The 24,436-nt window shown below is 46.9% G+C and overlaps 1 protein-coding gene across 1 annotated transcript in view; it reads left to right on the top strand.

Moving 5' to 3' along the window:
- LOC147429075 (uncharacterized) overlaps positions 1-24,436 on the top strand; it is a 117,260-nt gene that overhangs the window by 46,760 nt on the left and 46,064 nt on the right. Inside the window, exons 3-4 of the mRNA XM_086495439.1 lie at positions 12,870-12,950; positions 13,031-13,084. Of these exons, the coding sequence (XP_086351565.1) occupies positions 12,870-12,950; positions 13,031-13,084 (135 nt within the window). The remainder of the gene's footprint in view (positions 1-12,869; positions 12,951-13,030; positions 13,085-24,436) is intronic.

The raw sequence follows: 24,436 nt of genomic DNA, 5'->3' as shown, positions 1-24,436 counted from the left end.
CCAATTGTGCACGCATACTATCTTCTACCTTGAAAGAGTATTGAAACTCTTGCAACTCCATAATCCACTTTGAGATCCTAGTACTAAGATTCATTTGAGATGACACCCAAGGGAACAAATTCTCAGCAGTGAGAATTACAAAAGGTTTTGGTAGCAGGTAGGATCTAAACTTTCTCAGCGCAAACATGAGAGAAAGCATCATGAGTTCTGCTTCTGTGTAGTCTCTCTCCAAAGCATTCATGACCCTACTAGCAAAGTAGATGGGTCGCATCCTTGTACTGTGGGGATCTTGTTGTAGCAACACAGCACCAATTGTTTCCCTTCCAACACTAGAGCTAACAAAGAATGTGTACTCCCAACAAGGAGGCATGAGTGTTGGTAGCTCTGACAAAATGACTTTAATGTTACAAAAATACTCTTCAAGCTCATCAGACCATGCAAATTCTACTTGTTGTGTCAACTTTTGCAAAGGATGAAGCAACTCCGAGGCTAAGTGAATGAAGCGTGACATATACTTCACCTTCTGAATGAAAGAGATGACCTCCTTAAGACTCTTCGGTGATGGGAGCTCAATAAGAGCCTTTGCCTTTGAAGGATCCACCTCAATGCCTTTATAGGAAACCTTGTGACCGAGCAAGATCACTTCATCCTCACCTATATGGCACTTATCGGGGTTGAGTTGACCTCCCATGTCGTAGAGCTTCTTTAAACCTTCTTCTACCCTTTGTAGATGCAATGATTTTGAGCTATAAATACAGAAATCATCAATGAACACCCTAATTGACTTTCCAAAGAATGCTTGAAACACCATATTCATGAAACGTTGGAATGTTGCAGGAGCATTTGTCAGACCAAATGGCATGACTCTAAAAGCATAACAACCCCAAGGAGTGATAAAGGTTGTTTTCAATTGATCCTCCAATGCAATCCCTATTTGAAAGTAACCTGAGTAACCATCGCACACAGTGTACTTCTCGTGACCAGCTACCTCATTTAGTATCTCATCCTGGAATGGGAGGGGAAAGTGATCTCTTTTTGTTGCCTCATTGAGGGGACGGTAATCCACACACACCCTCCACTTGCCATTTTTCTTAGGAGTGACAACAACATGAGAGACCCACTCTGAATTCTCCACTGGATAAATGAAACCTGCTGCTAGAAGCTTTCTTACCTCCTTGAGTAGAGCCTGCTCCTTAATGACTCCTAGCCTTCGTAGCTTTTGAGCCTTAGGTGTGGCCTCTGGCTTCAACTCAATCTTGTGTTGAACAACATCTACTCCACGCACATCGGTGTAGTCTTTAGCAAAAAGCCTCGGAAATTTCCTTAGCACATATTTGAAATCCTCTCTTTCATCCTTTGTAAGTGTTGTAGAGAACATACCTTCTAACATTCCTTCATCTTCCACCTTTTGGTTCTCTTGGGAACCTACCTCTTCCAAACCTCGACAAGAGGTCTCTTGGTTGCTTGGCTTAAACCTTACCCCCATGACTTCGATGGAAGACTCCTCTTCAGTAATGCTGCTGCTACTTTCTTCTTCTGAAGTGCTATCGGTCAAACCTTCTCCCGTCTCACTTTGAGATGATTCTTCATGGAGCTCCTCTTGGCGTTGCTCCTTCATGTCAAAGACAACCTTCTTATGATTGTCATTCCTGCAAATTAATTTCCCACTCTCCCAATCCTGCAAAGCTCGCATTTTCATTAGCCATGGTCTTCCTAGGATAAATGGATAACCACTTCCCTTGGTCGACATAACATAAAAATCCACTGCCTTCTTAATGCCAAAGGCCTCCACAAAAACATTTTTACAAATGCCTACGCACCTAGCCTTGCTATTGTTTGCCATTTTCACTTTGATTTCAGGTGTCTCATGGATGTGCATGCCTAGTCTTTGCATGAGCCCTTCTGTCATGATGCAAATTTGTGCACCCCCATCCACTAGACCTTTCCTAACCAATCTTCCTTTTATGTAACAATCTAGCACAGGTGTAATATCCTCGTTCATTTCAGCATGTGCAATTTTTACAACAGGAAAACTCTCTTTTACCTTTCTCCTAGTGCTAACTGCCTTTGTTAAATCCCTCCTAACTTGTGGGCATAATGCAAGAAACTGAGGCCATGAGATATCAGGACCCTTACCTCGCATGTCTTCCAACAGGTTGTATGGAGCCATACCATGTCCAAGAGGGAAGTCTTGGAGATTGATATGACGTCGAGTCCTCTTAGCTTCCTTGGTCTCCTTTGCCTTCTTGCCTTGTCCATGGTCACTCTGTGATGGGACACCCTCTTTCTCTTTACCTTTTCCTCGGCCACGCTTAATGCCATTTGCTTCCATGTCAACCTCATTTGAGTTTGTCACCTCTACCACATGCACATTTAGATCTGGCAAAGGTGGAACTCCTTCTACCCCTTGTGGAGGTGGTCTTGGTCCATTTGGCCTTTGTAGAAGCCTTGGTTGTTGACCAGCTCCTTCTCCTGCATTCATTACTGGGTAATTCAAGTTAGGTCTCCCTGGCTCTCCACGGGGCCAAGGACAATTATACATCCCATGTCGAGACTCTCCGCAATTCCAACATTGCAAGACTCTCCTAGTTCGTGGCTCTCTCTCTTCTGACTTCTTTGCTTGTCCCTTTGGACCTACAGCTTGTGCAAGGTGAATTGACAGGCTGCTTAAAGATTCATTTAACTTCTCAATCACTTCAGCCGTTACCTCAGGAAGCTCCCTAGATGTTGATGCTTGTGACTTACCTTTGGGTCTAAGACCTTCTATTGGAACCTCTCCCCTTAAGCACTTGAGTTTCCTATACTTCTCAGCAGCCCTAGTTTCAGCTGCATCAAAAGTAGTAGGTGCACCCGCCTCAACTTTTACTTTAAGGTCAGGAAAGAGTCCGGTTATGAACCTCTCCTTCTTTAAAAATTCTGCACCATCACCAGGGTTAGCAACATTTCGTATCCATAGAGCCCAAAGACGTAGAAACTCTTGCTTGTACAAGTAGTAGTCATCTAAGTCTTTTTGCTTATGAGAAACAATGTCTTGCCATAGTTTTTGAGTGTTTTGGGGATCAAAGAAGTATCTCTTAAAACGATTCAAAACTTCTGTGTAATTCCTCTTAACTTCCTCAGGCAAAGAGTCAAACCAAGTACTAGCATCTTTCCTAAGGACCACCTCAAACATTTCTACACATTCTTGATCGGTTACTATCCTCTTGATACGGCAAGACATCTTGAAATTTGCTAAAAATAATTCTGCATCCTCTCCAGGCTCTCCAAAGAAAAGAGGATATCCAGACATTTGGCGTTGGCTCTCCATTATTATGAAAGATTACAACACGAGTTACAATAAGGGATACAATAGAGATTTAGAACCACTCGCCTGCAAATGAAGAAGTAAGAAAATACCACTCTAGGTTTTCTTCTTCAGCTATCCAAGCTTCAATGAGGTCTCGATTTGTTTGATCAAAACAAAAAGGTAGACTATTGATGAGCTCTAAGAAGGGTTGAAATTCTTCAAAGCTAAGGCGATAAACAGAAATCTCTAGAACTTCATTTTCTGGATCCAAAAGAGCAACCACGTCCCAAGTGATAAATTGCACTTGTTCTACAATTCCCAACGCACAAGCGGTTTGTATAAAAACTAGATCTTCATGCTCGTCGAAGGCCGTGAGAAAGTAGCAATTGACTAGGAGCTCCTTTCCTTCGAGTTCCACACAGTCGGAGTGAGGCAACCTTCTCACAATTTCATAAAGAACATCCTCATCAAGTCCAATCAAGTTTGCAAGATTTAAAGACTCCACTTGTGCTACAAAATTCCTGGACAAAAACTCCTTAGGATTATGGTTAAATCATTCAAAAGCATAAAGAGATTTACAATGTCTCTATGAACAAAGTGTCATAGAAAGTAGAGAAGGATGAGAATTTATACAAATTTGCAATCTTCTCTATGCTCTCTTTATTAAGACAAGCTCTGAATAGCTCCCTATCTCCTTTGTTGAAAGCGAAAGGAAGACTATTAATAAGACGCAAATGAGGGAAAAATTCACCAAATGTGAGTCTATGAAGCATGAACTCTGGTCGCAAGTTTCTTGAAGAGTCTTCCTCAATGGTGAAATGCACTCGCCAAACGCCAAATTTCACTCTATTTACCAATCTTAGGGCACACACTAGTTGGATGAATGCGCGGTCTTTCTTAGTGCCCAACAACAAGAGGAAAATAGAATCCACGCGTAGGACCTTCCGTCTTAACTTCACCACCCTCTTGTTATGAGGGAGACGCCTTACTACTTGCTCCTGCAACTCAATTGGTAATAGAGCTAGATCTCTAAGGATTGAACTCTCACTGCACACACATTCCCAGTTAGAACAAATGATCGTTTTTTGTTTCTTGTAACAACTTGGACAAAGAAAAAACAAACATACACACTATTTTGCCAAGCTGCACTTCATTTTAAAATAAAATGAACACATGTACATCAAAAGAAGTGTGGTAGTTGATGAGAGGTAGAATGACAGGGTTTGGTGATGCAAGAATTTCTCCTACTCTTTGGGCACCAAACATGAACACCATACGTTGTTGAAAATGGATTTTCCTACTAATTGCAATGTTTATTCTAATGTGTGGAGTGAAATGGAAGGGGAAAACCTCTATTCCTGGGCCATTATCCATGGTCTATGCATGACCTAATGCTTAAAACAAAACAAAAATATAGACGTCCAAACTAAGGTCGTACCTAATGAGAGGCAAAATAAAAGGATTTACTGAAGCGTTTATCTCGGCCAACCTAAGAGGACCTAAAATTCTACGAATGACACGTTGAAATTGCAACTTAGTACTAACAATTATGTGTACCTTTTGCCTTGCAATGGGAATGAAGGGATCATACAAATTCTTGTGATTCATGCAAGCTACTTGATTATGCTAAAGGTTGAGCCTTCACAAAACATACACAAGCCTGTCCTCTGCGGGGGCACCAATTTGAGGCGGTCCGGGGCGGGCAACAAGAAGAGCAACCTCTAGACACCCTTCAAGGCTCCCGTGCTGCTCAATGGGGCTGGGGCACAACACAACACAAACCAAAACAACAAACCCACAGCCAAATCCCAACTACACAAGGGGCACCACCTAGTTTAAGAGCAAACTAGGACGCAAAAGAGGAGAATCGTTAGAGCAACCCACAAACAAGCAAGGAATTTACACTAACCCTAACACCAATGGAACACTCTCACACACTAAAACACGAGAGAGAGAGAGAGAGAGAGAGAGAGAGAGAGAGAGAGAGAGAGAGAGAGAGAGAGAGAGTGCTCGGGCTGCTTTGAAACGTATCGGCAATGATCAAGCAAACACAACTATATATTTAAGAAAGAGAGAGAAAGGGGGAGGGGGTGCTTGTTGCATTAATACCTTCTTACAAATCTGTCATGACAAATCAAAGTGAAATTAGTAATTGTTCAACATAGCTTGCGTAAATTTCACCACAACACATCACAAGAAAAGCCACCCCAATCACTGTCTTAAAGCCAGGGGAGTCCTCTCCACCCTGTCGTCCTCTTACAGTATGTGGGATTTATGGCTAGATTGATGACAACACTAGAGACAAGCTATCAAGAACTTAACAAAAAACACCAAGACACTTACGCATTATTGTTGTCCATTACTTCACGTTGGAAGGGAGACAAAATATCCAAGCTTAGTCCAAATCCACCCTCCTTGATTCAGCAAATTTTGGGCTTACACTAGTAGGAGAAATGATAGATTTCCTACTCTCAATTGAATGATCACTCTCTCTCTTACAATGGCATAGAGTTCCCTTGCTAATCCCCTATTACAACACATGCACATGCATAAGACAATGAGCTTCCACTCAAGAGCTCCTTCTAGAGAGGTTGAGCTTGGCTTCTCAAGCTATAGCATAGTGCTCTTGCTTATGGCTCCCCTTTTATTTAGGCCCTATATACAATGAAATATTTACACACAAATGGGCCATAATATACTTATAATTTTTATTTTTTTTATTTTTTTTGGCTCAACTAGCCCAATGACTAGCTAATTGAGGGTTTTTTAAGAAGATATGGGAAAAGTCCCGTGACTCACGCACGCCTATGTACAGTGAAATGGTAGGGATAGCCACAGTGTTTGGGTGATTTTGGTAGGGTGAGGTAACTCACTGTGGCAATTACAAAGAGCCGAAAAAACGGCTATCAGTAGATATGTTGTAATCGCGGACGATTACTCTCTTTCAAGAAGGGGAGATGTAACAAGCTGCTGATGTGTCAAAGCCTAAAGAATCGAGCCAACTTACAGATGCCGGCCGAGGGGCCTAAACCCTAAGAAGAACAAGTAACAGAAGAAGAAGTTTTGAGCAATTTGGAGGTTTGATTGAGTATGTGCCTGGAAAAGCTAACCCTGTTGTAGATGCGTTAAGTCGCAAAGAACAGATTTTGGCTCGAGTCATGATCCACAGTTTCACTTCAGGATGTGTCTTTCGATAGCATGAAGAACCAGTATGCAGATTCCGAGTTTGGTAAGCAATGGTTGCAGGCTCTTGCTTCCCAAGGGCCAAGCAACTATCTCATTCGTGATGGTTTGTTGTATTTTTGTCAACGTCTATGTGTGTTGCCCTCTCTCGGGCCAACCATATTGCATGATACGCATGATTCTCTCACGGGTGGGCACAGGGGAATGAACACCACTTTGGAAAAAATAGAAAGATTCTTGTATTGGCCTAAAATGCGAAAAGATGTGTTTTGTTATGTCGCACAATGCACTATATGTCAAAAGGTAAAAGCTCTTCGGGGTAAGCAACAAGGCCTCTTGTTGATCGTTTCTGCAAGTTTTGCATGTTAATTCCTTGTAAGGCCAATTCATCAAGCATTGTACCTCCTTTGTGGTTTGCCAAAATCGATTGTTACAGATAGGGATGTTAAGTTCATGTCCAATTTTTGGCGCGCACTCTTTGAAAATTTTGGCACTGTGTTGAATTTTTCGTCGCCTTTTCATCCACAGTTATGTGGTCAGACAGAGATTTACAATCAGTTGGCTTTTGATGTTTTAAAGTCATATGTGCATGATCAACAGTCTCACTAGGAGCTCTATCTCCCATTGATTCAGGCTATTTTGAATGACTCTTTTTCCTGTGCCATTGGTCTAACTCCGTATGAGGCAGCTTTTGGCCGTCCGTTCCAGTCACTTTTGACTCGCTCGGTCAGTCAAGTGCTTGATGCCAATGCTAAAAGTCAGTCGTTGGATGAGATTTCTGAGAGTGTGAAGATTCGGCTAAGCAAGGCTCAGGAGTCTTACTCACGGCAGGCTAATAAGCATCGGCAGGAAGTTTCGATTAAGGAAGGGGATTGGGTGTATTTACGAATCATGAAGCAACGTATTAAGCAAGTTAGAAAGAAGTGTCCAAAGTTGTCTTTTCGAATGTATGGTCCATTTCTTGTCATTAAAAATATAACTGAGGTTTCAATGAAATTGCCATTGCCTAACTCATGGTCAATGCACAACGTTTTCCATGTTTCTTGGTTGAAAGTGTTTCAGGGAACACCACCAAAGGACATTTTGAAAGAAGAAGAACCGGAGATCATCGATGAAGCTAAAGTCATAGAGTCGGAGGAAGTGTTGCTGCATCGGTTTCGCCATAGTTCAAAGAAGCAAGTGAGACAATACTTTTTGAAGTTCAAGGATCGAGGAACCCATGAAGCAGTGTGGGTTGATGAAGAGTTTTTCAAAGATTATTTCTAGATGTTGACAGCCTACAAGGAAGCCATGCAGATCGGTACCAGTACCTCACTTTAAAAAGAAGGGGATGTCACGTGCACATTTAACCCTATGTGCATGTGGACAAGCTACTTCATGACAAGGGTTGAATCAGTCTAGCCTAGGAAGTGTTCTGGTACCTTTGTGACTCTGTTCGCAGACTGTGCATGTCCAGACACTTAGAAAGATGCATATCCTTTGGTTGCACACAGCATGATCATCAACATTACCATCAGATTCAATTAGGAGCATTTTACAGTGCAGAAAACCTAATTTCCCTATTTTAGCCATTTTTCACTTATATTTTTAAGTGACCTTTTGATGGTCGAGAAGGTGCGTCGAAAGATTACCTGCCCTGGTGCGCGTAGCCTTGTTGCCTCTGCGTATGTGTTAAGCTCTGCCTCCAAAACTGCCCCATATAGTTTGGCCAATGTGTGGCCAATCATGATAGTCTTATAGTTTCCTGGGTCCAGGGTGTCACCAGATTTGTGGATAGGCACAATGGTGTGCATGGTCCACTCCTCTGGTAGTCCCTCAATCAATGCGCGGTTGAAGAGACGTGCTATCAAGGGGGAGAGGATGTCTACTACATAGATGAGGTGCTCACTTTGTAATCCAGTGTGGTCTGCTCAGCTGCCATGCTGGAGGCGTCGAATAGCCCTCTTCACCATACTAGATGTGACAAAAGTCGAGGGTCGGGTGGCTCCGGGATCAGTGGCTGCCTAGATATTTGGTATAGGCGCTCGGCATAGTCATGCCAGATCGCAGGGTCCTCCAAGGGGGTGGTAGGGCGTGTCTCTCTGAGAATCCTCCATGCGGTGGTGCAGTCTGTACTCATGAGAAGGTGGTAGAGCTCAAGGTCCTGCGTCTCTTCGAAGGCCCGCCGTTTGCGGCGTGTGATGGCCTTCATGTGTCGCCTGACCTCGCTCTCAGTGATCTCCTCCAAGGCTCGTCGAGCCCGTAGCTGTCTGTATAGATCCCTGCACTCCTCATCATATCATCGGTTCTGGGGCATTGTCTCAAAGGGTGGAGGTCTACTAGTGTGGGTAGTATGTGGAAAGCAACTGAGGGATGAGGTGTGTAAAACTGCGGATAGCTGGCTAGTGAGTGTAGAGAGTGGTGTGTCCGGGTCGAGGGTGTAGATCCCATCATAGACATGTGATGAGTAAACTCTGGCTAGCTCATGTGTGAAATGTATAGTAGTGTGGGGTGTGAGTGTAGGTGGTGTGTGTGAGATGGGTGAGCCAGTGAAAGAGAGGGCAAGATACGCGTGGTCAGCCCTGATAGGTAGTGGTGGGATGGTGAAGGATGTGAGCTGCCTCTAAGAAGCCGATGAGGTAGTCTACTGTGCTACCTCCGCTGGATACTGAGGGTGGTATGCAAGTCAGGCCTCCGGATGATGGCCATTGCACCATCCCGTTGTAAATAACGAGACGGTGCTGTGATCCCAAGCGGAGTAGATGTCTCCCGTATGGTGTCGGTGTGGTGGTGTCTTTAGAAGTTCTCTCTGCCTCTGTGTTCTCCACGGTGGAGAGTAGCTCTGGGTCGTCAAAATTGTAAATGTCACACTGTCTACTCTGTGTCCTGGCTTTGAAGTCTCTCGTGAGGAGGACTTCCCCTAGTCTAGAGTACTCCATGATCTCCTCCCTAAGACATGCATATGGTGAATGTGTATCATCCTCCTCCTCCCCACCGTGTGTATGAGCCTCATCCGTCTCTCCTCCACCTGTCTGTGAAAATCTAGAACCGCTGGGTGCGAAGTAGCATATGGCAATGTAGAGAATGTGCTCCTCAAATAGCTTAACCCGTACCCACATGTAGCATGCTCCTGGGTCACGGGCTACTATCTGTAGCGTGCTATGCAGTGAGCGGCGATAGAGGACTGCTACTGCGCCCGAGAGGTGTTGTGCCGTGTGCACTTCCTGTGTGTAGACTCTCACTGATAGTCTTGTACTCGGGGTAGACCTCTCTTTGAGCTCTCATGTGTCTCTGTGAGTAGAATGATGTCTCGGTCATGCATTACCTCCTCCAATCTCCCTGGGTGTGTCCACAGAGAGCCATTGCAGTTCCAAATTGCCATGTGTATCTCCTCGTATAGTGTCCCATAGGCCGCGAGTCCCTATGCTACGGCCTTGCCATCGATGATGACCCGGCCGTCACGATAGGAGGCTCGTTTTCCCTCATTGCACGCTTGTTGGATTCGAGGCATGCATGCTTTTCTATGCTCTACTTGCATTTTGGTGAGGTCGTCATCTATGTAAATGGGGGGGGGGCGTGAGACCTCATAGGATTACCCTCTTTCGGATGAAAAGGGTACGTGCTTCCTTTTATGGGAATTGGAGTATAAGATGCCTCTTCTTGGTGGTCTTTGCCGGCTCGCCAAGCTTTGGTGAAGGGGGTTGAGTCCTCTATTTTGTATCCAAGTGTGGTGCATTGGTGCATAAGGCTTTGCCATCTTTTTCGGGGGTGTTCCTTCCCTTCTTCAATGCCGGTGACGCGTATGTTGAGGCGACGGGCATGCCGCATCTTTCCTCTTCGAGGGTGGTGTGGATGAGGAGGGCTTCTTACTTGTGGGCGTCCTCTTTCGCTTCTCTCTTGAGGTTCTTCTTGACCACTTCTACCCATCCCTCCTTCGTGGCTTCGAGCTCGTCTTCCAAGCTCTCGGTGAGGGCTTTAGTGAGTTCTTCTTTAATGGCCTCCTTTGTTTCATTGTTGATTTCCCCTTCCTCGGGGGTAAGGGATGCGATTGAGGCCTTGAGGATGGCCATTTGCTCACGCATCTCTTCCTTCTCCTTATTCCATTCTTCTTGGGCCTTCTTCCATTCCTCAAGCTCCTTCCTTTTCTCCTCTTCTTTAGTTTGCTTCTCCTTTGCCCATTCTTTTTTCTCTTTGTTCAAACTTCTACTTCCTTCTCAAGCTTGGAGAGGCGGTTAATGATATTGGTGATGGCGGAGTCTGTCAATTTCTTGTTCTCCTTGATCGTGGCGTGTAGCTTGTCCTCCATCTTGGCCATTTCATCCTTTGTGGCTCCTTTTGCAATAGTCGGGTTTTGGTGTGGCTCACGGGGGTTCAAAGGGCGTAGCCCATCAGCATTGGGTATCTCACGGGGGTTCAAAGGGCGTAGCCCATCGGCATTGGGTATCGCGCTTTGAGGGTGTGAGCGTGAGGAAAATAACTGCAACAGCTACTGACGGGCAGCTCAGGCCGGCAGGGTTTACTGAGGGCCGGCAGCTACTGACGGGCAGCTGCTCAAGCGGGCAGGGTGTGCTTACTCACTGGCAGGCCTGCTGATGTGCAGGGTTGGGGAGAGAGAGAGAGAGAGAGAGAGAGAGAGAGAGAGAGCAGATGGGGTCCCAAACCCCCTCCAAGGGCCCCCCTCTCTATTGCTAGAGAGGTATTTGTTTTAGATTGCACAAATCTGGTACAATGTTTCTATCTGAGATGCTTGCGGTAGGGTGTGGATACTATGAGGCTAAGTGCTAGGTACTGCGGCGATGATGATGACGACGACGACTACAAGGCTAAGGGCTGAAAATCTGAAAACGCTAGTGGTGCTTAATGGCTGAAAACTTCACTTGCGGCGAAGTTGATGACAACGATGACGACGGCGACGACGAAGCTTGGTCAAGGTGCTTGTGCGGCGAGTCTATGGCTGAATGCAAAAATGCTGATGATGCCGATGACAATGGGCTGAGTACGGTGAGGATCTGCTGCGAAGTACGGGTGTGGGTTCTGCGAGGCTAAGGCTGAAAAATGCTGAGGCTGACGGCGCTGCTGCAGGCTTGCAGAAACGCTGGAACTGTTGGGGTACTTGAGAGGCACCTTGTTTGCAGCTAAGGCTTTCTGCTCCTCTGCCTCTTCTGCAAGCGCCCTGGTCTTCTTTTATAGCATGTATAAGCTGGGTCGAGCAGTGCTCCCTACAGCCCACGTTTTATTAAAAATGCTCCAAGTCACTTAATAGATGAAGTGTGCCATATTAAGTGTGCCATAAGAGGTGGTTCCCACACGCGGTTAGAGGTGCTTAAGATGCTCAGCCAATTGTGACTCGTGCCAAGCTTGATACCAATCAATGGCATCACCTGTTAGATACATGGCAGCAGTCAAAACTTTATCGTCAGTGGTTTTCTTGTTAGTCGCAAGTTAGCATTAAATTGATGCAACCAAGAATGAATCACAGGAGCATCCATCTTACCATCATACTTACTAAACGTCCACTTCTCAGTGACTAGATTGTTGGAGTCGTTGTCTCTACTTGTGCCACGTGATGACTCGCCGGCCTCCTTGAGTGGCTCGCTCTTCGGGGAGAGTACCTGTAGGATCAACTCTTTCATGCGTTGGTCCCTCTGTGCCTCTCGCTCTGACGGTCTCCTTTCTTTGGCTGCTATGCGTTGAGCTTTGCTAGGTTGCTCATGCTGAAGCTCCATAACTGCCCTCCGTTCTTCACGGTCTCTGTCCATGGCGGCCCGCTGGGCCTCTTGCTGTAGCATCATCTCCATCATAGACTTGACCAAAGACTCCATAGGGTTTGGTGCAATCCGTGGCGTAGATGGGGATGGGGGAGGATCGGGAACAATCCTCCTGGTGTAGAGACTTCTTCTCCTCCAGCTCCACGCTCATCACCTTCACGCAAAGTATCCATTCCGCTTCTGCTGATGACCATGCTTTGAGTTCATTGGGACACTATCATATTGCCTAGAGAGGAAGGAGACTTGGGGATTATTGATCTAGAGAAATATTGATCTTGTTGAAAGAGGTCAACCTGAAGTTTGGCATGTCTTAAAAATGACTTGGTGTGTCAGCATTCTAAATTATTGCCTAGCTCCCTTGTGCTACTCTTCTGGTTTCAGATTGTCTTGCAAATGAACTTTGTCATTTTATGGCGGGGTCAAGACTCAACAAAATGAGCCACATTCGATGGACTCATGTGCTGCCAAAAGCCACAACCTTGTCTTGGAGATGGGCTTCTTTGTCATCTTATGTAGTGAGTCAAGAAAATTGACAACACATTTGTTGATGGGCTCGTGTGCTGCCAGAAGCCACAACCTTACTTTTGAGTAGCCTAATGAAGACAAGAAGAAGAGTTCTCGTTAACAGTCTATTAAGCATTACAATTTTGCAGGTTATGTTCATATGCAACCATTGCCCTTATGTGGTGCATTTGAAGAAAGCATTTTCAGACTTTGCAAAAGAGTATTACTTGGTATGTTCTCTCTAGTGCTGTAATTGTCACTTCATTGATTTTGATGCCAACTTATGTGCTTTTCCTCTTCACATGCTTAGAAAGGGTTGGCCATTGCTGCAATTTCATCCAATTCTGTCAAATCACATCCACAGGTAGCATACTCTGGCATTGTTTAACATGAACAGTATCAACTGTTTGAAGTGAAAGGTGCTTGTATATTATTGGTTGGACATGCACATTGAGTTTACATGAGCGCATATGTCTGTAGGTCATTGTCAATGGTGGGTATATTGCATCTGTATTTGTTAAAATCATTTATACAGACGTATGTGAGGACACAATAGACAGGCTGCCATTGTTACAGTTAAGTTAGCCACACACAATCTACACACACAACAAAGGTTTGCAATGGTAAAGAGGTTTGTGCGATTATTGAGAATTATGGCAGCTGGATACAGGTGATGACTGCACATTTATGCGTCAGTTTTTTGCACTGGCACAGGTTGCTTCTTTTTTTACGAGGCGAAAAGCCCACTGGATAACTTTTAGAGGACCTGTAGAACTAGATCAGTCAAGTGACATTCTCAATAGCCACACTTCCAACGTTTTGGCATGGACCACTATTTTATGCAATAGTAGCGATAGCACATGTATGCATCAGTTTTTTGCACTGGCACAGGTTGCTTCTTTTTTTACGAGGCGAAAAGCCCACTGGATAACTTTTAGAGGATCTGTAGAGCTAGATCAGTCAAGTAACATTGTCAGTAGCCACACGTCCAAGGTTTAGGCATGGAGCACTATTTATACAATAGTAGCGATAGCACTGATATGCGCTACTTTCTTGTCTATTTATAGCCCAAAATGTGTAGGTGACAGAGGGCATGCTGTTTAAACCTCAATAGTACTCATCTTCTTGCGACACAGTGTTAGTAGTCAGCAGCAGATCAGAGTTTCCAGATTTCAGCATTTCAGCTCTAGCGTGTTCAGTTTTCAGCCCGTCCTCATTGTCGGCATCATTGCTGTTGACATTGTCGGCAAGTCCATTGCATCTAGACCATTGTACCAGATTTGTGCAATCTATAGCATAGACCTCTCTTGACATAGAGAGGGGGGCCCTTGGCACTTGAAAAAAAAAAAAAAAAGGAAAAATTACTAAAATACCCCTCTAATTTGTGGAAATTCCCAAAGTACTGCTCAAATTTCAAAATTTCTTAAAATACCCCCAATATTTAGTCATAAATTCCAAAAATACCTTCAAATTTTCCAAAATTTCCCATATACCCCTGGTCGTGAGACTAAATTTCTCCAAAGATAAATTTTTTTGTAGCTTTTCATAAGAAGATTGATTGTCTATCAATACAAGATGCTCAAGCTAGAAAAATGACCAATGAGAAAAGAACTAGGCTCGTTGCTGCCCTCGCCCCCCTCCCCTGCGCACGCACCTGCACCCCTCTCTCGCCATCGCCCCCCTCTGCCCCCCCCCACCCCACAAATCCTCCCTCGCGCTGCCCAGCCCTGCTCGCTGCCTGCTCTGCCGCTGCCAGCCCAGCGTGCAGCTTGCTCTTGCTCCTCAGCCCGCCCGCCCGCCCGCCTGCCCCTGCCTCGCGTTCCCGCTTGCATTCGCCCCATCCCACTTCGTAGCTCGCAGGAGTTTGTCTTCTTAGCCTTGTGGGAGTTTCGCGTCATTGTCACCAGGAGGTGTATTTTTCTTGTTCCCTTTCGTAAATAAGTACTAGATATTTTTATTTATTTTTATTTTTACTTGTTTTCCCCGGAACCCTTGAAAAGGTGCAAGTGGACATTGCATGGCCAGTGTGAAACGGCTACGGCCGAATAGGTTTCTCACAACGGGAGTCTGGGTCGGTCAGTCTGGGACTGGTCGGGCCAATTAGCACTGAATTCTGATGAGTATGGAAGCCTGTGTGCGCCAAATGAAGTCTGGGCCACTCGGAAAGTCACTTATAACTTTATAAGTCAGTGGGAACTAGAGAATTAACTCAAAAGGGGCAAACTGGACACATGGCGGCTCCTGGCGAAGTTTTCCACTTCCATCAGCAAGAGGGGGCGCCCAATTTGAGAGAGGAGGCTGATTTGACTCATAAGTGACCTACAGTGTGTGTGAGTAGTGGGTGCAGGTCTTCTCCTCTGTCTCATGTAGCGCGATGATTTACTCTTGTGCATCTCTCTCTCCCCTTTGGCACATATGGTAATGCCCCACTAGTTGGGCTACTCAATTGAACATGTACAGTTCTGGGGGTTTATGCACGTTTGCCAAGGCAAGAGCCTTTTGAACAGGAACCGGATTAGCTAATTGCTAATCCCCCACAGGTACGCACAGTTCCATCGTGAAAGATTGCGAGTTTGGAGAGTTTTCTCGCGTGAAAACTTGTCCAATTCATAGGGGAACTGTCCCATTGCGTGCGGGAGCCCTTGGGACACGCGTAGGCGTGTTCGCTCCGCTAAAAACGATCCGAAACAGCGAATTACAGTTTGCTGTGTTTTTCTGCAGGTTTAGGGTTTCGCACCTAAACTGCAAGGGAACACCGGGGGAGCCTCGTGAGAGCCTTGGGATGCTTGTACAGGCTTTTGGGCACCTGGCAGTGAAAAACAGGGAATTACAGCACGCTGAATTACTGTGACAGCTCACCAGAAAGCTTCCAGATAGCGAGGGAATCCGTCCTAGACAGGTGCTTTTGACCTACAGGGGTTTTTGCGTCGTTATGTTGCCAAAATTAGGTCAAACACCTGCGTTTTCAGCCCTCGCCAGGTTTGGACAGCTTTGTGAAAGCTTGTGCGAAGTGGTCGGATCGTCTACCTTAATTTGAATAAAGAAATACCGAAAGGGGCGCCAGTCATTGGGGTCTACAGGGTGTCGGTCTCGTGTGCTCAGTGACATTCTAGTCGGTGGACGCAACTGTGTTCTCTTCCCTTCTCAGTGCTCTGTGTAAAGTTAACAGGTAATTGAAATAGTACTGCCCTTTACGTTGTACAGGCCGGTTATAGTCACCCTCGTCCTTCTCGATCTAGCAGCAGACACAGAATGGCGGCTTTTGCTCCACCTCAAAGGGACTCTACAGAAGTTCCCGTCGCCCGACACCGTGGAGCCGACCCTTCGACTTTCTCTCTCGCCAGAAGAGCAAGCGAGCATGATGGCCGAAGTGGAACATTTGCAAGCCACTTCGGTTATCTGCAAGATCATTGGCACTCGGCCCAATTGGGGCGAGGTTCGGGATCTACTTCAAGCCCGCCTTCTTTCCGAGGTGGACAAGATCACCGATGTCGAGATCCTTGGGAGAGGGTACTACCAGATAGAGCTCGAGTCTCTAGAGATGACGGCCAAGGTGATTTTGATGAGCCCGCTCGGCATTCGAGCAGCTCGAGCCTACTTCAGACGATGGCACCATGGTTTTGATCCCTCTATAGATGTGCTCGAGGAGGAGGCAGACTTGCCGATCTCGGTCTCTTTTCCAGGCCTGTGGCGAGAGTACCTCCCTCTTCTTCCCAAGATTGGTTCCATGTTTTGGATAGGTTTGGAGTCTCCGCGCACTGTAGCTTCAGTTGTGGCCAAGGCCGCAGGTTTACCTACTGTGCAGGTTCTTGTTCAAGACACACACTCCCTCCCCAAGGTGGTACTGCTGCCTCGGGTGAGTGGGGGATAGATTAGACAGAGTGTGGAGTATTCGGGTCTCCTGAATAAGTGTTTCATTTGCAGACAGATAGGCCATTTGAAAAAGACCTCTCCTTGCAGGAGACCTCGACCCACAGTGCATGCACAGCCTCCCAAGGCTGAGCATGCCCAGCAGCCAGATTCACAGGACGCACAGGCTGGAACCTCGATTGAGACCAGCGGTCAGACACCTGACGGTTGGCAGCAGGTGCTTGCCCGCCGCCGATAGGGGCGGGCTCGCCCCATTGCTCCCCCTAGTGACCGACCTTTTGCAGCTCAGCAGCATTGGGTTTCGACAGGGAACCCTTTTGACTCCCCTTAAGCAAGACTCGCCTGAGGAGGCTTTGTCCTCTTCAGTTCCTCCACCTCCACCTCCTCCTCCTTTAGACGTTGCCTCTCCGCGTCCCCTTGCCTCCTCTCTCCCCGGTGGGGCCCACAACCTCATCTCCCTACCCCTCCTCCACTCCTCCTCAGACGCATGGGACTTGACACGCATTTGCCGCGAGGCGATCTCTTGGTAGTGCTTTTGCTACAAGCCGTGTGGCTTGAGAGGGACTGCCCCACCTGAGGCCCCCTTTTTTGGTGCAGATATCTCCTTTTGCAGCAATCCCTAGAGGTTTGACTAGCTTTGACATTTGCAGACGTTGGGACTTCTTTGACTACAGCTTCACATTGTTCTTGGGTGACTCTTCTCCTGACGTGGAGGAGGCTTGCTTTTGAGTCCACGTCCTCTTTCTTGTAGCTAGAGGCATGGAGGCTCTAGACACAGCGGTGGGTTTCTGTTTTCCGTTGTGCGATAGGGATCCCACAGAGTGGACCCTGCACACAGTTCTTAACTGGCTCCAGATTCAGGCTATTGAGTTCTCACACCACACAGGGGACTTAGGGGTGATAGATCTGGTGCAGACACTTTGGCCTCTTGCCAAGTTGAGCGTGATGCCTCCGGATGCAGCGGGTTGTAGGCACATTGTGGTGCATTTGTTTGTTGACACTCAGAGCCCTCCTTGTTATGTTCTTGTACATGAGGATTCTTGGACAGAGGATATAGCCCTTCAGGCTGCACGCTCAGCTTGGGCCTCGGCGGGACAGTCACTTTTTTCGCTCTTGTCTAGAGGTCGTTCGGATGCAGATTACTCCCCGTCCAAACCGGCCTCCAAGATAGCGAGGTTGGCTGTTGTTGCAGCATCCGTTTTCTCTCACTGACTCCATGAGGATAATCTCATGGAATGCGCAGGGATTAAGAGGGCCCTAGTTTCAGTGTCAGAGGGGTCGGCTGCGTCAGGAGCTTCAGAGATGCCTTGTGGGTGGTGAGATTGACATTTATGCTGCAAAGGCATCATCTTTGTGAGAGCCGCATTAGACGGTGTGGTCAGATTTTGCGTGGTTCCTATGAGATGTTTTGGTCAGCTGCATTTGGACCTAGAGGCATCGAGGGAGGGGTATGTATGACTATTGCGGATTCTTTGTAGCAGGCCATTGTGGGCAGAGGTATTATTGTACCAGGCAGAGCTCAGTGGATTACTATGCAGGTTCACGGTTGCCTTATGGTTTCCTGAACATTTATGCGCCCAATGTGGCAAGTGCTCGGGCAGAGTTCTGGTCTCAGGTTGTGGAGTCTTTGCCGCATGCAGAGTAGTGGTGTGTTGGGGGGGACTTCAACATGTTGGAGGACTCCTCAGATGGGATTGGCCATGTCACGGTACACGGGGCTGAGTTGGCAGCTTGGGAGCGGTTTTGTATGACTATGAGGGTTTTTGATGTTTGGCAGCACTCAGGTTTTGTACGACCCCCTGACAGTCTGGTTTTCTCCCATTCTGATCGTAGATTTGGAGGAGCGAATCTATCTAGGATAGATCACTTCTATGCTAGTGACCGCATCTGTGACTGGGGTGAGTCAGTTTGCATCTTGGCTGGGACATCCTTTTCGGACCATGCACCAGTGATCATCATAGTGACAGATAGAGTCTAGACAGAGAAGGGCAGCACGATGCTACGCATCCCTGAGAGGAAAGTGCTGGACTCTGAGCTCAGAGAGCGAGTGGTGGCCACGCAAGACTCTCCTGCTGACAGAGTGGCCTCTGGACTTGCTCAGCTTTGCCGTTTCTTTCTCAGGAGTCTACGAACCGCTTGGCTGTAGACTCTCCTGCTGACAGAGTGGCCTCTGGACTTGCTCAGCTTCGCCGTTTCTTTCTCAGGAGTCCACGGCCCGCTTGGCTGTAGCGAGAGAGGAGCAGTGTCTTCGACGAGGTGTTGCTTCCCTGCAGAGGATGCAAGAGCAACACCCAGACAACCCCTGGTTGGAGGAGCAGTTGCAGCAGGCTCGCCAGGAGCTTGCCAACACAGAGGAGAGGCGTCATGAGTTTGCTTTCCATCGACAGGCATCTCAGTGGACTCAGGTGGGTGATAGAGTTACAGGGGCGTTCTTTGAGATTGTGGGACCCCGACATATGCACGCTACTGTCAGTCAATTGAGGAGGCCTGACAGGTTAGTTGCTTCAGAGCCAGAGGACATGCGTGCAATTGCTACTGACTTTTACCACGACCTGTTGTCAGCAGAGCCTCAGTCGGAGCGTCAGGATGCATGCAGAGAGCTGGTCTGGGCATAGATGCCTTGTGACTGAGGACATGCATCAGAGGCTTGAGCTGCCTCTTCAGCTAGATGAGCTCCACATGTCCTCAGAGCACTTCCCCGTGGTAGTTGTCCAGGTGAGGATGGTTTGACTCAGGTTTTTCTTAGAGTACTTGGACTTGCTTGGCTTAGACCTTTGCAGTGCTTTTCAACACACCTTACACACAAGAGAGATGCCTGACAACATGAGTGAGGGTTTGATATACCTCATTCCCAAGGAGGGTGGTTCCTTGGATGAGATTTGGTAGTGGCGACCCATCACCATCCTTAACTCAGCCTACAAAATTCTTGCCAAGCTCTGAGTTTGAGAATTTAGCCACTTCTAGAGAGCATTATACATGGGACTCAGACAGGTTTTGTCAAGGAACGCAGTATCCTTGACAACATCTTTACTTTTTGGGAGGCATCTGCCCTCGCGCGCCTCCGTGGTGAGGATCTGGTGATTCTTCTTCTCGATTTTGAGAAGGCCTATGATAGAGTTGACTGGGACTTTTTGGAGGGCACTCTTCGTAGGATGGGCTTCTCATATGCCTGGATTAGAGGTGTGTCAGCTCTTTACAGATGTGCACACAGTTAGGTGCTTTTGGCAGGAGGTAGAGGAGATCGGTTCATGCTCACACGTTCGGTACAGGGCTGCCCTCTTGCCCCCTTCCTCTTTCTGTTCTATGCAGAGGCGATGAGCAGATTCTTGGTTTCACAGCAGGTTGGTTCACGTGGCTTAGCGCTTCCTATTAGGGGCGATGAGCTACTGGATGCTGAGTTTGCAGACGACTCAACTTTGTACTTGGAGGGCCAGGAGGCCAACCGTCACAGTTGTGAGCAGGCTCTTGAGACCTTTTGCTGTGTATCAGGCGCACTAATCAACTGGAGGAAGACGGCGGCTTTCTCGGTTGGCAGTGCTTTGATGCCTGATTGGATGCCAGGTGAGGGTTTCAGATGGATCTCCCCAGGGACTGCTGTTCGTTACTTGGGCTGTCAGGTTGGCTTGGACTTGTCTCCTGAGCAACAGATTGCTCCCCTCCTTCTGTCCATCAGGAGGAAGCTATTACATTGGAGCTCGGCACAACTTTCTTTGACAGGCAGAGTTGTAGTGGCCAACCAGGTGCTGTTGGCTACTATGTGGTACATTACATCTTGTTGGATCTTTTCGAGCTCCTGTATGGGTAGAGAGGTTGATCAGGAATTTCCTTTGGTTAGGGCGCGATACTGAGATAGCCCGGGCCAAAGTGGCTTGTGAGGTCATCACTCTACCCTGTTCTCAGGGGGGGTTGGGGATCATAGACCCGACACAGCAGAGCAGAGCCCTCCTTGGGAAGTTTGTTGTCAGAGGATTGCTTCCAGGGGAGGAGTCCTGGAAGGAGCGGCTTAGAGCTAGAGTACCTCAAGCTAGAGGCCCTTGGAGACCTTCCACCAGATGGATTTTCACAGAGATGCGCAAAGTTGGCCTGAGCAGGAGACTAGAGGACCTTTTTGCTGTGAGCCTTCTTCGTTCCTGGGAGCAGTTGCGGAGAGGCCTGGAGCAGCACCAGCCTACTTGCACGGAGGAACGCTTGAGACAGCCCCTTGTTTGGAACCCCATGGTCAGCACTCAGAGAGGCCACTTGGTTGGTAGTAGGCCTCATGTCTCTTGGGGTCCCATGACAGAGGGTCCAACACGCACTTTGGGTGATTGGCTGGTCCACTCTCACGGGCCCAGCACTACAATTTGAGCTATCCTCCACCAGCAGGATAATAGTGATGCAGGGGGGTCGACCTACACTCCGGCCTTCTACAAAGCTTATTCCACAGGAGTGGTGCAGTGAGAGAGAGAGGAGTGTTGGGAGCTCGTCTGCGGCCTGACACTCTGGTTCATCTGGCGGGCTCGTTGCTTCAGCATCTTTGAGGCTCGCCGTGTACCACTAGCAGAGACAGTTCCAGATTTTCGGCTAGAGCTGATCCATACTCTCAGGGGATAGTTCGAGAGACTCCAGGGCAGCTCCGACCGCATGCGGGAGCATAGAGAGGCTTTCCTTTGACTTTGGCGCCATGGGCCTTTCTTCACCATGGTCCAGGGTGTGCTCAGATGGCACTACCGTCCACCTGCATGGCTTTTCCCTCCTCCCATCTCCTGATTTAGCCTCATTGTACATATGCTGTTTTTTCATTGGGAGAGTCTCCCCTTATGATTGTTGTAGCCCTCTCTAGTAGAGGTGGTTGTAGGCCTATGGGCAGTTTCGTTAACTAATAGAAGGATTTTTTTCTCAGAAAAAAAAGATGCTCAAGCTAGATTTTGAGTTGGTTATGTAGGCTTTGGAGATGAATTGCTTTATTATTTTTAGACATAATCGACTATTTTTTCGAGGTAATTTGTGACAAATTACATGCTAAGCACTCAAAAACAGATCTCAATTGTCAAAAAGGAATAAAGAGCAAAAAATCTTGAACAATCTGACCAAAATAGATACAAGGGTATTTTGGGAATTTCCACAAATTAGAGGGGTATTTAGGTAATTTTCCCAAAAAAAAAAAAAGTGAACGTGGATATAACTTAAAAATGCTTAGTGAGCTGACAACGTCCATGTATGCAATACTAAGGCATAGATGCTATGCAAACATAGATTCCTCGCGGGAAAGAATTCGCTCCTCTTGGAAAATATTTCGCTTTTTAGAAAAAGCTTCTCAGAACCCATCTTTATTCTTGTGCTTGCATCTTTACGCGCATTCCTTTTTCCAATTTAGGGTTCCTGCCAGACCAACGGAATATTCCCTTTTCGATGCTCCCGTCACCCATCACGTGACGCATCTGGAATATCCGCTTCCTGGTCTCTCCTACCAAACTAACGGTACAACCCCTTCGCGATGCTTAATGTTACCCATCATATGACACATAAGGGTTGTCTGTTCCTGATGGCTTTTAATAATTCTCGTAGATCTACAGTTTCTAACCTTACGGTTCAAGTGCACACATCCAAATCTTTTAATTTAAACAAAAAGAAATTACTCAAAAAATAAGAAAATAGTCCATTTAGCAACATTTTGCGCTGGTAGCCCCTAGTGCTATCCTTTGAGGCCAAGATGCTTTTGAACCTGATTTTTTTGGAGCTCTGCTTTTGGGCATTTCTTGTACTATCTATAAGAGCTCTTGGGGCCTCACTCTGCAAAGCATTTGGACAGAGTTTGAGAGCAGAGGTCAATAATAAAGAAATATTGAAAGGGGGGCCAATCTTGGAGGCCAGTGCTTCTGAGCGTGGAACTCCACCGTGTCGTGTTGACTCTCTCTCTCTCTCTCTCTATTAAAGTTTAGTGATTTTGAAGTCTGTTCGTGTGTTGCTATTGATTTCTCGCTTGGAGTGTCCAAGCGTGTAACACCAACTGTGCCTCTTGCTAGGCTTAATACCAATCAATGGCATCACCCGACAGAAACATGGCATCAATCAAAACTCTAGTATTACTGTTTTTGTTAGTAGCAAAATAAACATTAAATTGATGCAACCAAGATTAAATCACAAAAGTATCCATCTTACCATCATACTTACTGAAAGTCAACTTTTTAGTGACTGGATTGTTAGAGTCGTCGTCTCTATGTGGGTTACGTGATGACTCGTTGGTCTCGTTGAGTGCGTCGTTCATCGAGGATAGACCAAGTCTTGCATGCGTTGATCTCGTAGCGCCTCACACTCTAGCTCCATAGCAACCCTCTTTTCTTCATCAGCTATATGTAGAGCTTCGCACTCCCTCTCTAGAGCCCTTCTTTTCCTTTCGGATGTGGCCCGCTGAGTCTCTTGCTGTAGCATCATCTTCATCATGGATTTCATCAAAGTCTCCATAGAACTTGGTGCAATCCTTGGCATAGATGGGGACGGAGGAGGATCTGGAAATGGTCCTTCTGGTGTAGGGACTTCTTCTACTCCAATTCCACTCTCATCACCTTCATGCGAAGTATCCATCCCGCTTCTGGTGATGACCATGCAGTAAGTACTTGGGTACTTGGGGCTCTTTGGGGTACTTGGGTACTCTCGGGGTTCTTGGGGGTACTTGGGTTCTTGGTACTGCTTGTAGTGAATGCTCAGGATGAGTGCTTAGTGCTTACTCAAGGTTCCTTTTACTGAATGAGGGATGTGCAAAGACTAGAGAGTAATGCTGTGAATGAAGGTTTTGAGAGAGAGAGAGAGAGAGAGAGAGAGAGAGAGAGAGAGAGAGAGAGAGAGAGAGAGAGAGAGAGAGAGAGAGCTCCTCAAGCAAGCGCTGTGTGGAACCAAGAGGAATGTGATGATCAGACTCGCGTACTCTCAACTGACGATGAATAATAGCAGTCTGATCACGGCAGTAAATACTAGACTGAGTAATGCAATGAGCAAGGAACTCTCCAGGGGGACCACAATAAGAAGCACCCGTGGACCATAAGTCACGAATCTGCTGCTGCAAAACTTCAGTGGTGAGAACACTGTCAGGGATGCGGCAGCCTCTTCTCTGTGCCGAGGATCTAGTGAAGGAGATAAACAATGAGATGGGTAAATGATCTGAGAGGCCGGTCCCTCTCCAAATAGTAGTAAATCCACCTAGAGCTGCTGCCCAAGGGCCAATGTAAAAACGATCAAGTCGCTCTAATAATCTCCCCTATTGCCTCTGAAACCCCCATGAGTAATGAAGTGTAGCCAGTACCTTCAGCTTCGGACCTTATCGATCAGGAGTTTGCTCATGACACTATGCTGATGTTGCGCTATTTGCTAGCAGCTCTTGATGCCATGCGGGAGGCCCTGGAGGTTTTTTGCATTGCCAGTGGTGCACGCATTAACTGGCATAAATCCTATGGGTTACTGGTTGGCAGTGATGACATACCTACTTGGGGGGTAGCTGATGGTTTCACATGGCTGCAGCCGGGTCAGACATGCAGATATCTGGGCTTTCAGGTTGGATTTGACGTTTCCTCACAGCAGCAGTTTTCACCCGTACTACAGTCCATTCGCAGGAAGCTATGTCATTGGTCTTCACGTCATCTGTCGTTGACTGGCCGTGCATTGGTCGCCAACCAGGTCATTTTGGCTACAGTATGGTATACGGCCTCTTGTTGGATGCTACATTCTAGTGTGATAGCTCAGCTCCGCCGACTAGTGCGGAACTTTTTATGGAGTGGCACAGATGGGACTATTGATACTCGTGCTCGAGTTCGCTGGTCCGCGATTATTCGTCTTAGGTCAGAGGGAGGCCTTGGCATTATTGATCCAGAAT

This window comes from Adiantum capillus-veneris, chromosome 22 (genome assembly GCF_014529385.1).
Source record: "Adiantum capillus-veneris isolate H3 chromosome 22, ASM1452938v2, whole genome shotgun sequence".
NCBI classification, from domain to species: domain Eukaryota; kingdom Viridiplantae; phylum Streptophyta; class Polypodiopsida; order Polypodiales; family Pteridaceae; genus Adiantum; species Adiantum capillus-veneris.
This window is presented reverse-complemented; position numbering and strand designations above follow the sequence as displayed.